Source organism: Meles meles, chromosome 6 (assembly GCF_922984935.1).
Source record: "Meles meles chromosome 6, mMelMel3.1 paternal haplotype, whole genome shotgun sequence".
Taxonomy (NCBI): domain Eukaryota; kingdom Metazoa; phylum Chordata; class Mammalia; order Carnivora; family Mustelidae; genus Meles; species Meles meles.
This window is the reverse complement of record NC_060071.1, coordinates 153,388,736-153,407,087: the sequence shown is the minus strand read 5'-3', so window position 1 is coordinate 153,407,087 and position 18,352 is coordinate 153,388,736. Positions and strand designations below refer to the sequence as shown.

The 18,352-nt window shown below is 42.0% G+C and overlaps 1 gene segment (V, D, J or C); it reads left to right on the top strand.

The window, feature by feature from the left end:
• Positions 1–1,645: 1,645 nt before the first annotated feature.
• LOC123943794 lies at positions 1,646–17,723 on the top strand. The segment is given in 3 exon segments: positions 1,646–1,786; positions 1,890–2,200; positions 17,713–17,723. Coding segments are annotated over 3 exon segments (360 nt in total).
• The last annotated feature ends 629 nt before the right edge of the window (positions 17,724–18,352 follow it).

Sequence of the window (18,352 nt, the reverse complement as noted above, 5' to 3'; positions counted from 1 at the left end):
AACTGTACACTAGACTTCTGGGTAAAGAATAAATGATATACATTTTGTTTTCATTTGTGGGTCTTCAGAGTGGTCAGGATCTGGAAATCATGGTTTTTTTGTGTTTTGTTTTGCTTTGTTTTGTTTTGTCATCATCACTGAGACTACAATGGCCTCTTCATAACGTTCACTGCATGGACTAGTGGAAAGAATGTCTGATAGGTTGACTAACTTATATGGTGACTAGAGCTGGCCTGGGCAGAATAGGGTGCTGTTCTGTCCCCATACACAAGAGCAGGTACATGTAAAGAGTAGAGTTCATAAGTAATGGCCAGTCTCCGGGCACTGCAGACAAGGAAAGAAGGCTCCTGGTTTGAGGCAAAAAGCAGCTGCTGTTCCCAAGTGGTGACTGCAGCTCACAGCTGAGGTTAGCAGTGGAACTGAGTGGAGCATGTGGGAGTTATGAGCATAGTCAGAGTCTGGCCACTTGACATAACATCCACAGCCTGGTGCCTGAGTGTTGGATTTGTTTGTGCACAGGTTTCTTCTGCAGCAGGACAGCTCCTCCCTTGCTGTTCTCCCTCCTGGTTCCTCGCATCTTCCATGGACAGGTCTTTCTGAGCTTCTAACTCAACCTTCTCTGGTCCACCTCTTTCTGTCTTTAGTTCTCTTCTCCCCAGCCAGCAGAATCGGTTCTCGAACAACAAGGGAGTTTTTCTCTTTTTTTGGAACAAAGAACTCCTGCGTCAAAAGGGTTTGTGGATGAGGCTTGAAGCAAGTGGCTTCTTTCTGCTCTTTCAGATCCTCTTCCAGCTGGTCCTTCCAACTACTGCCTTCAGAGCTGTGCGTCATTAAAACCAGTGATTCCTGATACAGACAACAACACGACTGTATCCACAAGGATTGATTCTGGGGCAAAGATGCCCCACAAAATAGTACATAGATTACAATGACCATTTATGAATTCTACAAAATTAAAGCTAATATAAAGTGACCTGAGAAGGAACAATAGTTATGTGGGGTTATGGTAAACAAGGGAAAGAGAAGAAGGAATTCCAGGGGGAAATGCTGGAAATTTTAGGGAGAATTGATGCACTCATTGTCAATAATGTTGATGGTGACACCTGTGTTTATATATCACACACTCTGTATGTGGGCCATTGACCTCGTGTCAAATATACACATCGAACTTATGATAGGTAATAACAAAGGTGATTCTGGAGGGATGCAGAGAGAGTGAATGTTAAAGACATGAAAATACATCTACACCATGTTGATTTTCTCTGTATTTATGGTAAAGTATACAATAAGCAAAATCAATCCATCCCCATTACAAGATGGGTTCCACATTCCTCATAGCCTGACACTCTGTCCTGCAGATGATTCAGGGTGGAGGGCAATAGCTCTTGTGGGGGAAGCACTGACCTAGATCCTGGAGTCAATCTCACCCCATATATGTTCATGAATACCTTACAAACCCAAGCATATCCCCAGGAAGATTATATAACAAAAAAAAACATTTTTTTTTTTTCAAAATTGGTCATTAGCACTAAATTGAAGGCATTCACAACGGCTTGGGTCACTGCCTCTTTGTCAGAATAGATCCCCATGCTGAATATATAGCCAGAGGACATGCAAATAGGGCCTTCCCTCTGATGTTTTAATCAGCACAGCCAAGACTCTGCAGCTGGGAGAGGAGCCCCAGGCCAGGGATACCCAGGTGTTCACTCAGTGATCAGGACAGAACATAGACAACTCACCATGGAATTTGTGCTTGGCTGGGTTTTCCTTGTTGCTCTTTTAAAAGGTAATTCATGGTGAACAAGAGACATTGAGGACGTGAGTGGATATGAGTGAAAGAAAGGGTGGATGTGTGACAGTTTCCTGATCATGATATCTTGTATCTGCAGGTGTCCAGTGTGAGGTGCAGCTGGTGGAGTCTGGGGGAGACCTGGTGAAGCCTGGGGGGACCCTGAGACTCTCCTGTGCAGCCTCTGGATTCACCTTCAGTAGCTACTGGATGAGCTGGGTCCGCCAGGCTCCAGGGAAGGGGCTGCAGTGGGTCGCAGATATTAATACTGGTGGAAGTAGCACATACTACGCAGACTCTGTGAAGGGCCGATTCACCATCTCCAGAGACAATGGCAAGAACACGCTGTATCTGCAGATGAACAGCCTGAGAGCTGAGGACACGGCCGTGTATTACTGTGCAACAGACACAGTGGGTGACCTTCAGTGTGAACCAGGACAGAAACCACCTTGTTGACACAGGATGTGCTGAGCTGCAGGGGCACTCAGGGCACCAGACAGTGCTCAGGATCCACAGGGTAGAGATCAGACCCAGGAGCAGGTGCAGTGGGGTAGGGCTTCCTTTTGAGATCAGGGATTTCCTCTCTGGACTCTCAGCTGTCCACAGGGATTTTTTTTTCTTCCATCTCTAATAACTAATATTCTCCGTGCAGCCAGCAACAAGAATATGACTTTGCCTCCACACAGCTGAGATCTCATCAGTCTCTGGGGAACTTCCTTCATCAACCTCTTCCATGTCCCATTTTCGTTCTCTAAAGAAGCACATGCTGCAAATTCCCATCGTCCTTGAGAAGCACCTGCACAGCCCAGGCTTTCTGCATGCTGAGTGCTGGTTCTCTGCCCTCAGGGGGCACACACTGTCCCCATGTTTATGAGCTTCCCCTAAGATGACTGCCCGGCTCTGTTCTTGTCCTCCTGGCTTCATTGTATCCTATGGCTCATACATGTGGGTGGACACATGTCCACCCTGATCACCTATGTCCACCAACATGTACAGAGGAACTGCCCCTCTGTAGGCACTGCTCCATTTCCTGGATGGAAAAGCAACCCACCTGCTATGAGGGGCTCTCAGACTTCCCCAAGAAAGTGGTAGGATGACAATTCAGAGAAGGAAACCCACCCCTGTCCTGCTGGGTCCTGTTCTGGTGGGGAGAGTCCATGAAAGCATCCTTGGTGACTGTGTTTGAGACGTGTTTCCTGTCTTCCACACAGGGAATCCGTGTGAATCCTGAGATACAGTAGGCAGGCCCCAGATCCCTGCCCGCCTTGTGCTGTCCCTTGAATATCCATCAGAAACCAACTCCAACCTCACTCTCTCCTTCTTCTGACTTCTCCCTCAACCTGACCTGGACCCTGAGCCCCACGGAGCCCTTTTATACTGCCCAAATTTCCACCAAGTTCCAGATGGAGAGAGGCTCATAATGAATGTCTACCATGATGGCAGAGCCCTAAAGTGGGGCTGAAATGGGGATCTATGGATCAAACCATGATCCAGAAGTAAAATAACGTATCAAATAATGTATCAGCTACTGTATGAGACAATACTGTCACTTCCTCTCATGTCCCTGCTTTTGTCCCATCAACTGGCCAGGATTTCCCATAGAGAATTCATAAATAACTTCTGGGCAGTTTGTTCTCTTTTTTTAATTTTTTTTTCATTTTATTTATTTTTTCAGTGTAACATTATTCATTCTTTTTGCACAACACCCAGTGCTCCATGCAAAACGTGCCCTCCCCATTACCCACAACCTGTTCCCCCAACCTCCCACCCCTGACCCTTCAAAACCCTCAGGTTGCCCCAACCTCCCACCCCTGACCCTTCAAAACCCTCAGGTTGTTTTTCAGAGTCCATAGTCTCTTATGGTTCGCCTCCCCTCCCCAATGTCCATAGCCCGCTCCCCCTCTCCCAATCCCACCTCCCCCCAGCAACCCCCAGTTTATTTGTGAGATTAAGAGTCATTCATGGTTTGTCTCCTTCCCAATCCCATCTTGTTTGAAAATAGAACTACCCTATGACCCAGCAATTGCACTACTGGGTATTTACCCTAAAGATACAAACATAGTGATCCGAAGGGGCACGTGTACCCGAATGTTTATAGCAGCAATGTCTACAATAGCCAGACTATGGAAAGAACCTAGATGTCCATCAACAGATGAATGGATAAAGAAGATGTGGTATATATACACAATGGAATACTATGCAGCCATCAAAAGAAATGAAATCAGGGGGAGCAAGATGGCGGGGAAGTAGGAGGAGGCACCATTTCAACCTGTACCCTAAAGTGAGCTGATTACCTACCAAAGAACTCCGACCACCCATGAAATCAGCCTGAGATCAGAATTATACACGTCTGGATCTCTACTGGAGCAGAAGACGCCAGTGGCAGGTAAAGCAGACTGGGAGCATCGGACTGATATCGGAAGATAAACAAAAGGGGGAGGGAGCCACGAGAGGTGACCGATTGGAAAGTAACACCCCAACACGAGAGTGCTCTGCGTCTGGGGACCAGCATTAACTTGGAGTCTGGTTGAAAGCACTCAAAAAGCAAACAGCAAAGGATCGCGGTGGGGGGGGTAATAGTGGGAACCTGGGCGGTTAGGGTCAGGGACCTAAGTGCCCGGACCCAGGACAGCCTCCCCTGGCGCGGAGCCAGAGAGAGTGCGGCGGAGAAATCAGGTCTCGGTCCCTGAGCCACGAGCGCACCTGAACGCCAGCGCGCCTGAGAACGAGTGGGGTCTGTCTCCCGTGAGGGGCTGGGAGCCTGGCCTGACGGCAATCCTGAAACGCGAGCGTCCCACACACTCCCTTGGGATAGGTGCTCATAGGCGCTAGCCTGGAGCTCTGGCAGCAGGAAAAACCAGACATTCCCAGCCCGGGACAGCGGGAAAATCTCAGTGCGCGATCTCTGCTCTGAACCTCTCTGGTGGTCTGGAGCTGCCTAGACAGCCACAGCTGCCCTGGTTTTGGGCACAACGAGGAGCTCCTGCATCCCCAGGGACAGTGACCCAGAACCAACTCTGCCAGCAGCTTTTGCAAAAACAGTCTGAGGCTTCTCTCTGAGAGGGAGGTTGGGGTGCTGTTTGCTCTCCTCTAAACCTCCAAAAACCATCAAAAGCTGTCAAGGCGAGAGAAAGCAGATGAAAGAACATAAAAACCCCCAGAGAACAAAAGACTGAAAAAAAAAAAAACAGTTTCCTGAAAAAAAAAGAGCTCACCCCCTTGAGGGGAGTGGGAGGACCTAACTCAGGGAACATCATTGTCTGAAAACCCACGTGGCAGGCCCCTCCCCCAGAAAACCAACCAGGAAGGAAGGAAAAAAAAAAAAAAGACTACAAGAGAACAACCACCACTACTTCATAAATACAACTTTTATTTTTAACTCTTTACCAATATTCTGGTTCTTTTTTTTTATACATACAGATAATTTTTTAACCTATTTACCATCACACTGAGATGTCCAGTACATCAAATTCTTTAATAACCTTCTAACCTGAACTTTTTGATACATACACCCGTGTTTTTCTTTTGTTTTTCTATTTTTTTTTAATTTTAACTTAGTTTAGTCTAGTTTATTCCTTTTTTAATTTTTATTTTCTACTATACATATAGAGTTAAACTTCAAGGTAACCCCCTTTCCCCAATCAATGCTACCCCTATAGGCAAACCAGTTTCTAATCCCCCTGTAACTTAGGAAAGTTGAGTCCCTTAACAAAAACATCAAGATACCTTCAGGAAGAATCAAAATAACCTTCCTCACCCACACTGAGAATCTATAACCATTCTCCCAATTTTTCCTTCTGTCAGTGTTTCTGTGAATTTGTGTCTGTCCTGACAATATATAAATCTTATACTTGGGGTTCTTTCTGAGGAGGTTTTTCCCTTTTTTTTGCTTATATATACATATTTTTTTCTCTTGTCATATACTTTTATCACTCTTTTTGTCTGTCTGTTTTTGTTTGTATACTCCACAAATCTTACCTTGTGGCCCATTTGGGCTGAGCCTTCTCTTGTATCTTCCCTTTTTTTCCTATCTCTCTCTCTCTCTTTTTTTTTTCTTCCTTTTTTCTTTCCCCCCTTTTTTTCCTTTCTTCTTCTCTATTTCTTTTTCTTTTCTTTTTTCTCTCATTTGGGTGGGGAATCCTGATTCAACAGAAACGTTCCAGGGTGCACATTGACTGCACCACAATCGATAAGTCCAGCTGCATCTGTTCAGTCATCTCTTACCAAAATGACTAGGAGGAGGAATACCCAACAGAAGAAAAATACAGAGGATGGGCCTTCTGCAACATAACTAATGGCTATCAACATAGACAATATGTCAGAAAAGGAATTCAGGCTAACAATTATCCAGGCAATAGCTAGGTTGGAGAAAGCCATGGATGACCAAACAGAATTGATTAGGGCAGAACTGAAAGCCACCAGGGATGATGTTCACAATGTTAGGGCAGAACTGAAAGCCACCAGGGATGATGTTCAAAATGCTCTCAATGAGTTCCAGTCCAATCTAAATTCTCTAAAAGCTAGGGTAACTGAGACAGAAGATAGAATTAGTGATCTGGAGGACAAACAGATAGAGAGAAAGGATCAGGAGGAAGCCTGGAACAAACAGCTCAGAAGCCACGAAAACAGAATCAGGGAAATAAACGATGCCATGAAACGTTCCAACGTCAGAATTATTGGAATCCCTGAAGGGGAGGAAAAAGAAAGAAGTCTAGAAGATATAGTGGAAGAAGTTGTCTATAAAAATTTTCCCAATCTCACGAATGGAAACAACGTTCATGTACTAGAGGCAGAAAGATCTCCTCCCAAGATTTTAGATTCTTGAAAGTCCTCACGGCACCTTATAGTTAAAATGGGGAATTATGTTTCAAGAGAGACCCTCTTAAAAGCAGCTAGGACAAAGAAGCTTCTTACATACAGAGGAAAGCCCATTAGAATAACGTCAGAAATTTCCACAGAGACCTGGAAAGCCAGGAAGGGCTGGCAAAATATATTCAGAGTACTAAATGAGAAGAACATGCAACCAAGAATACTCTATCCAGCAAGACTGAAATTTAAAATGGATGGAGAGATAAAGAGTTTCCAAGACCGGCAAGGCTTAAAAGACTATGCAACCACCAAGCCGACACTGCAGGAAATATTAAGGGGGGTCCTATAAAAGAGACAAAATCCTAAGAATATCATTGAACAGAAATATAGAAACAATCTATAGACAGAAAGACTTCAAAGGCAACACGATGTCAATAAAAACCTATCTCTCAATAATCACTCTCAATGTGAATGGCCTAAATGCGCCCATAAAACGACACAGGGTTGCAGATTGGATAAAACGACAGGACCCATCCATATGTTGTCTACAAGAGACCCATTTTGAACCTAAGGATACACCCAGACTGAAAGTGAAGGGATGGAGAAGCATCTTTCATGCCAATGGGCCTCAAAAGAAGGCCGGAGTAGCAATTCTCATATCAGATAAATTAGATTTTAAACTAAGGACTGTAGTCAGAGATACAGAAGGACACTACATAATTCTTAAAGGTACTATCCGCCAAGACGATCTAACAATTGTGAATATCTATGCCCCCAATATGGGAGCACCCAATTACATAAGAAAACTATTAATCAAGATAAAGAGCCATATTGATATGAATACAATAATAGTAGGAGATCTTAATACGCCTCTCTCAGAAATAGACAGATCATCAAAGCAGAAAATTAATAAGGAAATAAGAGCATTGAATGAAACATTGGACCAGATGGACCTCATAGACATATACAGAACATTCCACCCTAAAACAACAGAATACTCATTCTTCTCAAGTGCCCATGGAACCTTCTCCAGAATAGACCACATACTGGGTCACAAAGCAGGACTCAACCGATACCAAAAGACTGACATTATTCCCTGCATATTCTCTGATCACAATGCTTTGAAACTGGAGCTCAATCACAAGGAAAAGTTCAGAAGGAACTCAAACACCTGGAAGCTAAAGACCACCTTGCTTAAGAATGCTTGGATCAACCAGGAGATCAAAGATGAACTTAAACAATTCATGGAAACCAATGAGAATGAAGACACCTCGGTCCAAAACCTATGGGATACAGCAAAGGCGGTTCTAAGGGGGAAATACATAGCCATCCAAGCCTCCCTCAAAAACATTGAAAAATCCAGAATACAACAGCTGTCTCTACACCTTAAAGAACTGGAGAATCAACAACAAATCAAACCAACTCCACATGCAAGAAGGGAAATAATCAAGATTAGAGCAGAGATCAATGAGGTAGAAACGAGAGATACAGTAGAACATATCAACGAAACTAGAAGCTGGTTTTTTGAAAGAATCAATAAGATCGATAAACCATTGGCCACACTAATCCAAAAGAAAAGAGAGAAAGCCCAAATTAATAAAATTATGAATGAAAAGGGAGAGATCACAACTAACACCAAGGAAATAGAAACAATCATCAGAAATTATTACCAACAGTTATATGCCAATAAGCTAAGCAACCTAGATGAAATGGATGCATTCCTGGAAAGCTACAAACTCCCAAAATTGAACCAGGAAGAAATTGACAACCTGAATAGACCGATATCTAGTAATGAGATTGAAGCAGTGATCAAAAACCTCCCAAAAAACAAGAGCCCAGGACCTGACGGATTCCCTGGGGAATTCTACCAAACTTTCAAAGAAGAAATAACACCAATTCTCCTGAAGCTTTTCCAAAAAATTGAAGCAGAAGGAAAACTTCCAGACTCTTTTTATGAAGCCAGCATTACCCTGATCCCCAAACCAGGCAAAGACCCTACCAAAAAGGAGAATTGCAGACCAATATCACTGATGAATATGGATGCAAAGATTCTCAACAAGATCCTAGCAAACAGGATCCAGAAGCACATTAAAAAGATTATCCACCATGACCAGGTGGGATTCATCCCTGGGTTGCAAGGTTGGTTCAACATTCGCAAATCAATCAGTGTGATAGAACACATCAATAAGAGAAGAGAGAAGAACCACATGGTCCTCTCAATTGATGCAGAAAAAGCATTTGACAAAATCCAGCATCCGTTCCTGATGAAAACGCTTCAAAGTATAGGGATAGAGGGAACATTCCTGAACTTCATAAAATCTATCTATGAAAGACCCACAGCAAATATCATCCTCAATGGGAAAAAGCTTGCAGCCTTCCCGTTGAGATCAGGAACACGACAAGGATGCCCACTCTCACCACTCTTGTTCAACATAGTATTAGAAGTTCTAGCAACAGCAATCAGACAACAAAGAGAAATGAAAGGTATCCAACTTGGCAAGGAAGAAGTCAAACTCTCTCTCTTCGCAGATGACATGATTCTTTATATGGAAAACCCCAAAGACTCCACCCCCAAACTACTAGAACTCATACAGCAATTCAGTAACGTGGCAGGATACAAAGTCAATGTACAGAAATCAGTGGCTTTCTTATACACTAACAATGAAAATACAGAAAGGGATATTAGAGAATCGATTCCATTTACTACAGCACCAAGAACCATAAGATACCTGGGCATAAACCTAACCAAAGAAGTAAAGGACCTGTACTCGAGGAACTACAGAACACTCATGAAAGAAATTGAAGAAGACACAAAAAGATGGAAGACTGTTCCATACTCTTGGATTGGAAGAATAAACATTGTTAAAATGTCTATACTGCCTAGAGCAATCTATACTTTTAATGCCATTCCGATCAAAATTCCACCGATATTTTTCAAAGAGCTGGAGCAAATAATCCTAAAATTTGTATGGAGTCAGAAGAGACCCCGAATTGCTAAGGAAATGTTGAAAAACAAAAACAAAACTGGCGGCATCACGTTACCCGATTTCAAGCTTTACTACAAAGCTGTGATCACCAAGACAGCATGGTACTGGCATAAAAACAGACCCATATACCAGTGGAACAGAGTGGAGAGCCCAGATATGGACCCTCAACTCTATGGTCAAATAATCTTCGACAAAACAGGAAAAAATATTCAATGGAAAAAAGACAGTCTCTTCAATAAATGGTGCTGGGAAAACTGGACAGCGATATGTAGAAGAATGAAACTCGACCATTCTCTTACACCGTACACAAAGATAAACTCGAAACGGATAAAAGACCTCAACGTGAGACAGGAATCTATCAGAATCCTAGAGGAGAACATAGGCAGTAACCTCTTCGATATCAGCCACAGCAACTTCTTTCAAGATAAGTCTCCAAAGGCCAAGGAAACAAAAGCAAAAATGAACTTTTGGGACTTCATCAAGATCAAAAGCTTCTGCACAGCAAAGGAAACAGTCAACAAAACAAAGAGGCAACCCACGGAATGGGAGAAGATATTTGTAAATGACAGTACAGACAAAAGGTTGATATCCAGGATCTACAAAGAACTTCTCAAACTCAACACACACAAAACAGATAATCGTATCAAAAAATGGGCAGAAGATATGAACAGACACTTCTCCAATGAAGACATACAAATGGCTATCAGACACATGAACAAATGTTCATCATCACTAGCCATCAGGGAGATTCAAATTAAAACAACATTGAGATACCACCTAACACCAGTTAGAATGGCCAAAATTAGCAAGACAGGAAACAACGTGTGCTGGAGAGGATGTGGAGAAAGGGGAACCCTCTTACACTGTTGGTGGGAATGCAAGTTAGTGCAGCCACTTTGGAGAACAGTGTGGAGATTCCTGAAGAAATTAAAAATAGAACTTCCCTATGACCCTGCAATTGCACTGCTGGGTATTTACCCCAAAGATACAGATGTAGTGAAAAGAAGGGCCATTTGTACCCCAATGTTTATTGCAGCAATGGCTACGGTCGCCAAACTGTGGAAAGAACCAAGATCCCCTTCAACGGATGAATGGATAAGGAAGATGTGGTCCATATACACAATGGAGTATTATGCCTCCATCAGAAAGGACGAATACCCAACTTTTGTAGCAACATGGACGGGACTGGAAGAGATTATGCTGAGCGAAATAAGTCAAGCAGAGAGAGTCAAGTATCATATGGTCTCACTTAATTGTGGAGCATAACAAAGAACATGGAGGACATGGGGAGATGGAGAGGAGAGGGAGTTGAGGGAAACTGGAAGGGGAGATGAACCATGAGAGACTGTGGACTCTGAAAAACAACCAGAGGGTTATGAAGGGACGGCGGGAGGGGGTGGGGTGTGGTGGGAGGTTGAGGAACCAGGTGGTGGGTAATAGGGAGGGCACGTACTGCATGGAGCACTGGGTGTGATGCCAGAACAATGAACACTGTTATGCTGTAAATAAACAAATAAAAATAAATAAATAAATTAAAAAAAATTAAAAAAAAATAGAAATGAAATCATGCCATTTGCGACGACGTGGATGGAACTAGAGCGTATCATGCTTAGTGAAATAAGTCAATCGGAGAAAGACAACTATCATATGATCTCCCTGATATGAGGACATGGAGAAGCAACATGGGGGGTTAGGGGGATAGGAGAAGAATAAATGAAACAGTTTGTTCTCTTGATTTCCCATGAAACCAGTACTGAACTCCACACATCAAAGGAGTCACAAGGATGGCCCTTTAACTCAGGGTCCTTCTATTCTTGTAACATCCGAGGGGTGTGTGCATGGAATCCATCTTATGTGTCTGAGGTGAATCTGTGCCCTTGTAGGTGGAGCAGGATCAGGCTCAGTCCTCACTTCAGCATGAAGCTCCTTGGGATGGTCGGTCCCAAGAAGAGGGAAACTCACTAGGGGGTCTTCTGTCTGTTAGCAGCTGCCCTGTGCGTGTATCTCAGACATTTCAGGAATATCTAAGAACAGTTATTAATCTAATGTACCTGCCCCCTGTGAGTCTCCTTGTGTTGGGTTCACTGGTCCAGATGAACCTGAACAAGGAGTCCCAGGTGTGTAGAACCTCACAGATTTTCTCACTTACCTGTGTCACCACCAAGTGCTCTTGAACAACTGGGGACTTTCAGTATTCTCCATTGTTCCCCAAATCTCATCTCTCAGTTTTTTCTGGGCATAATCAGCAGGCTGTCCTCAGCTGTGTTTCTTATAAGCTATTTATACATTTCTTTCTGTTCTAATATACAAGCATTGGCAGAAAATGTGCTGCATGCATGGTCTAATTGTAATATCCATCCTCCTGTAATAGCGTTGGTATGACTCATTTACTGATAATCTCTGATGAATTATTATACATATAAATCTATATATTTTTAGATTCTAGAAGACTTAATGGAATTACTTGCATAACTGCTTATATGTTTTGCAACCAAAAATATTTCACATAATTATATTTAACAGATAAATATACTGTGCTATATAACTTATAAAAAACAACCTAAAGTCACAATCTGCTTGGGATTTTCATTCAAGATTTTATAATACCAACTTTCCATTATTTTTATTATTTGTACAGTTATATAGTATAAAATTAAAACATATTAATGACATAAAAGACTATTGATATTTCTCTGGATTAAATATCACAACTTCTTGAACAGTAATTGATTAAGAAATTAATTTATTTTGAATCCATGATTAACTGTTTCAGAACTTACGTTGGATAAGACTTTATCCCATAATTCATGAAAGATGTACAAGATATGAATTCTGTAATAGGATTTTCACTCTAGGTTCTAGCTAGAATAGCTTTGTTTGTGGAGGTAATCTTGTAATTTGAACCAGAATATCCATATGTGTGCTATTTGCTTCACAGACACATGATTACAGAAAATACTGATCCAACACCAATATCCATATCTTTCCCCTTCCAGGACACTTAGAGGCTTGTACTTTCCCAATACCACCTGCATTCGGGTGTGGCCACATCCTGTGACCACCCTGCAGGAATGTCTTGGATGGAGGGCTCCCAGTTGGCCTGGGCACCAACTCAGACCACTACAGAAGGACAAGAAGAGAACTCTGGCGGAAAACCAGCCCTTCTGTCTATTTGGACCTTAGTGTTCCAGACAGTGGCTGACCCAGTGAAGCCACAACATGCACTGGAAATACAAACTTATATTCATGATAATGTAAGAGCGTGTCTTTTATTTTTTTTCTTTTTAAGAGCAGGTCTTTTAAAAATCAAGAACCCTCATGCCAGACACGCAGATTTCTGGAGTCTTCACACCAGCACATATGGTTGTGGGTGTCACGTCTAGTGCTGGTGTCTGCGTTGAAAAGCACACTGTGACTGAATGCAGAGTCTAGTGAGGGGAGGGGGAGGAAGAATTTCCCTCAGTTACAGGTTCTGGTGGACAAAGAGGTAAGTTGACACGAGACGGATTAACAGGAGAAAGAAAACAACATTTTATTACATGTGCACAGAAGGAGTGTAGTGAAACTGAGACCCAGAGAGATGAATAGGCAGGCAGTTATTTTTTTCACAGTTTGGACAACGAGATGATACATTTGTCAGGAATTTACAGGAAAATGAAAACAGGTATTTGGAAGCTTTACTTAATGCGGAATTCAGGCATAATTTGTCCTGAGGTTGGAGATTCGTAAAAGATTAGCAAGGTCTGCTTCTCCAGCTTCTTCAGATAGAAAGCCTCTATCTCTAGTGAGAAGGATGTGTTTTTGCTTGTTAGTACAGGACGGGAATTATTCTTTATGTGGCAGAATTATTCCTGCCGTAAGGGGCAGAGAGGAGGGTATGGGGGGCCTTGCAGCAGGTATTTCCTAATTACATTGCATACAAAATAATGAATCTGCACCTGGTGTACATTTTGGGGCAGCTGGCCATGGGCCCTACAGAGGATATTTGGAGCGTGTGTCCCAACATGCACCAGTTCAGTGATCGGGGTCCTTCCTTCAGATCGGTCTATGTTACCCTGTGCCAGCCACAGAGAAGATTCAGAGGTGAAGGGAAAGGCATTTCACAACTTCCCCAGGATAAAAAGGGCACTGGAACAGAGCAAGGTGCTGCTGGTGGGAATGCAAAATGGCACCCTGTACAAAATGTGGGCCATTCTTTTGTGAGGTATGTCACACACTTGATCTCATGACCGGTGATGAAATGTAGAACTAAGTGAAGTTAGAGAACATGCACACTCAAAACATGCACACAGATGCTTATAGGCGCTGTCTTTGTAAGTGCTACATCATGGACACCACTAAGCTTTCTTCTTATAGGGGATGGTTAGCCACTGAAATACTAGTTGGAGACAATAGAAGCATGAACCTGAACATGGATGACTTTCACATTCATGGCCCTACATAGGAGAAGTCACTGCCTAAGGCTACATGCTGCATGGTCCCACCTGCACAGTATGCAATCTACAAGGCCAAGTGCATAGAAAACTAATTGGTGTGGAAGGACAGGTTTGGGCAGACATAAGAATGACCATTTCCTTAAGCTGTGGTTATTGAGCTGTCCTATAACTTGATTTTGGTCTGATCACAAGGCTATAGTGCATAGCTGAGAGTAAACTCAAACAATCTTGCCTTAAATAGGCTCCAGGTTTCCATATTTGTTACTTCTGTAAACTTCTAATTTCCATGATTATTAGATTAATTGTACTAAATTTATATCCAAGGATACTTGCCTCAATACCCTGTACAGGTGTCATTTTGAGCGGGATGGTTGAACAGTGACTATGAAGAGTAGATAGATGAGACAGATGGAATAATGCAGGGGGCAGAACCAGCTCTATTCATGAAGCCCACAGGTTGTTGTTTTTTTATAGTTTAAATTTTTATTTATTATTTATTTATTTATTTATATTTATTTTAGTGTAACAGTATTCATTGTTTTTGCACCACACCCAGTGCTCCATGCAGTATGTGTCCTCCCTATTACCCACCACCTGGTTCCTCAACCTCCCACCCTGTGCCCCTTCAAAACCCTCTGGTTGTTTTTCAGAGTCCGTAGTTTCTCATGGTTCATCTCCCCTTCCAAAGGCAAAGGAAACCAAAGTAAAAATGAACTTTTGGGACTTCATCAAGATCAAAAGCTTCTGCACAGCAAAGTAAATAGTCAACAAAACAAAAAGGCAACCCACAGAATGGGAGAAGATATTTGTAAATGACAGTACAGACAGAAGGTAGATATCCAGCATCTATAAAGAACTGCTCAAACTCAACACACACAAAACATATAATCATATCAAAAAAATGGGCAGAAGATATGAACAGACACTTCACCAACAAAGACATACAAATGGCTATCAGACACATGAAAAAATGTTCATCATCACTAGCCTTCAGGGAGATTCAAATTAAAACCACATTGAGATACCACCCGACACCAGTTAGAATGTCCAAAATTAGCACGACAGGAAACAATGTGTGTTGGAGAGGATCTGAAGAAAGGGGAATCCTCTTACATTGTTGGTGGGAATGCAAGTTGGTGAAGCCCACAGCTTTTAATGCTTGACTAGAAGGTCAGGATCTGAGATGTTAGGACATAATGACATCAAGGGAATGAACACAGGACAATGGTGGAGAGAGTCCATGAGGCTTTATCTATGTAGTTCCTTTGGTCACTGACAAGTATCATGAGGATATTGGACAAAAGCACAGTGAACTGTTGGTAAATCCTCATGAAATGAATGGAAGAGACCAGATGGAGGAAGACAGATAGTGGATGCAGGGAAGAAGACTGGTGGGCAGAGCTTATTTGAGGAAAGGTTGAAAGAGCTGTGAGCGTTATGATAGAGGGACCATGATCACATTCCAGCATAGAGCTCTGGTCCAGCACATCCCAGAGCTCAGAACGCCTGCTAAGTGAGACACTGGGACCACTAGGTAGTGACAGCAGCAAGCCCTGTAGGTGAGGAGGAATCTTGTTATGTAGGACACTCAGGAACCTCAGCACAGGTCCCAGCACCTGTGGCAGGAGCAGAAGGAGTCTAGGAGGAGAGGGTTGTCCTGTAGGGCTCTGCAGTTTCTATTGTTGTGAACAAATCCATGCTAAAGCCCCTATGTGTGCTTTAATGCTTCCGAGTCCCAATTTTTCTTTTTTTTAAAGATTTTATTTATTTATTTGATAGATCATAAGTAGGCGGAGAGACAGGCAGAGAGAGAAGGAAGCAGGCTTCCTGCTGAGCAGAGAGCCTGATGTGGGGCTCGATCCCAGGACTCTGAGATCATGACCCGAGCCGAAGCAGAGGCTTAACACACTGAGCCAACCAGGCGCCCCATGAGTCCCAATTTTTCTAACAACTTCACACTCTGCAGAAGTGGTTCAGGTACTCCTGTGCCTTCATCAATTAAATAATTGGAAGATGCCTAATACACCAATAATGTCATTTTACCTACTCTCAATTTATTTACTACTACAATAATAATAAAATTATATTAATAATTATTAATATAATTATTGTATATAATTGTATAATATATAATAATACATTACATATTATATAATTATATTATATATACATATATATCATATATATATTCTTTGTTTAAAGATATATATAATATACAATATAATTATATAATATATATTATGTAATTATATGTTATAATATGTAATATGTATATTATGTATGTATGTATGTATACATATGTATACATATGTATATATTTATTTATATATAAATATATATATAATTATGATAATGCAATATATATTATATAGTATATATTTTATTATATGTAATATAATAATATTATTATAATAACATCATTATTATTATTACTACTACTATTATGACTACTACTACTATTTTTGCTTAGCCAACAGAGGTTTATTTTCTCCCACTTCTGGAAGCTAAAAAGTCCAAGATTATGATGCTTTCACAGCTAGTTTCTGATGAGACCTCTCTTGGCTTGCAGACAGCCACCCTTCTGCTGTCCTCATATGGCTTTTCCTCAGTGTGCTCCTAGAGAGGGCAAGATCCCTAGTGTCCATTCCTCTTTGTTTAAAGATATCAGTTCTATCTGATTAGGCTCTCACTTTTGTGATCTGATTTAACCTTAGTTATCTCTTTTCTTTTTTTTTTAATTTCTTTTCAGTGTTCCATCATTCATTGTTTATGCCCCGTGCCCAATGCTCCATGATATGGAGGTCCCTGAAACTCTCCTGTGCAGCCTGTGGTTTCCCCATCCATATCTACTGGATGAGCTGGGTCTGCTTGGCTCCAGGAAAGGGACTGCATGGGTCTAATGTATTAGCTATAATGGAAGTAGCACAATTTGGGGAACCTGGAGACACAAATGGGTAACTGTCTTCAAAGGCAGGAGGACAGGAATGTTCTAGATCAAGTATGTAGGAAAGAAGAAAGGAAATTCTTACTCCTTCTGCATTTCATTCTGTTCAGAACCATAATAGATTGGATGATGCCCACTGAGCCAGAGACCATTGCTGCAAATACCAGTCTCTTTTGGAACAGCATTACAGGCACCCACAGAAGCAGTGTTTAATCTGGGCACCCATGACCCAGTCGCCTTGACACATAGAGTTAACCATCACGTGCCAGCCTTCTGTAAACGTGGGCATCAAAATGCATCTCCTTAAGTCAAACTCATTCTGAATATAGAGAATATAACATGGTCATAATTTCACCTTATATGATATAAATACCCTGCATACAACCAGAAACCCCTTTCTAGAGGAGGAGGTGAGGCTATTGAGTGATGTTTGCTCATATCCTTAATAAACTGTAACTGAACTATTATGATGTACAATTCTTAAATGCACTGATCAAGCAAGATGGTAAAGATGGTAAAAGAATCGGAGACTTCATTTCATCTGCTTCCCTGAATTTATCTACATAACTATCTAATCACTCTGAACACCTGAGTTCAACCTGAGAAGTAAGGGGAAAAAATGCTGGAATCTATAAATAGAAAAATAACCCCTTATTTCAAGTAAGGAGGCCTGAAAAATGAAACAAAGGAGATATATCAGAGGATAAACAATGGGGCAGGGAACTTCAGAAAGCCAGCCATCATAAGTGATTCAGCCCCTGATGGCAAAACCAGAACCTTTAGAAATCTGCTCCAGTGAGAGAAATTCCTGCTTGAAAGGTGCTCTTTGATGAAGGGCCAGTTGGGCAGAATTTTAGGTGGGACTTGTGGTCTCAGGATCATGGAGACCCAGACAAAAGCCTAAACCTGCAGAGTTCCTCAGCACTGGATCAGGGAAACTGGTTATGGTCTGAGAACTTGGGAGGGCCTCTCAGCTCACTTCTCTATAAACTCTGAGCCCTGCCGGCTCTTCTGACAGCTCTGTGTGGGAGATGTGATGCAAACACCAAAAAAAAATAAAATAAAATAAAATAAAATAAATAAAAATAAAGCGTTTGTCCACCACCAGGATGTTGCTCAGGTGTTGCTCAGGAATGCAGATGACCAGGTGACCACTCTCCATGGGGGCCTTGAGAAGGACAGAAAGACACAACCCTCCACCTACCCAGGAGGACTGGTGCAGGTGCACATCACAGGAGTCTGTAGATGGTTCCAAACACAAAAGGAAAGACCTCTTATTGCTGAGTGTTTACTGAAGAAAGGAGCTGGGATCATTCAGCTCCCAGGCTGGAGAGTATCGTACGGTCATTTTTATTCTCATCCTCTAAAGGACTCAAATGCCTTCAGG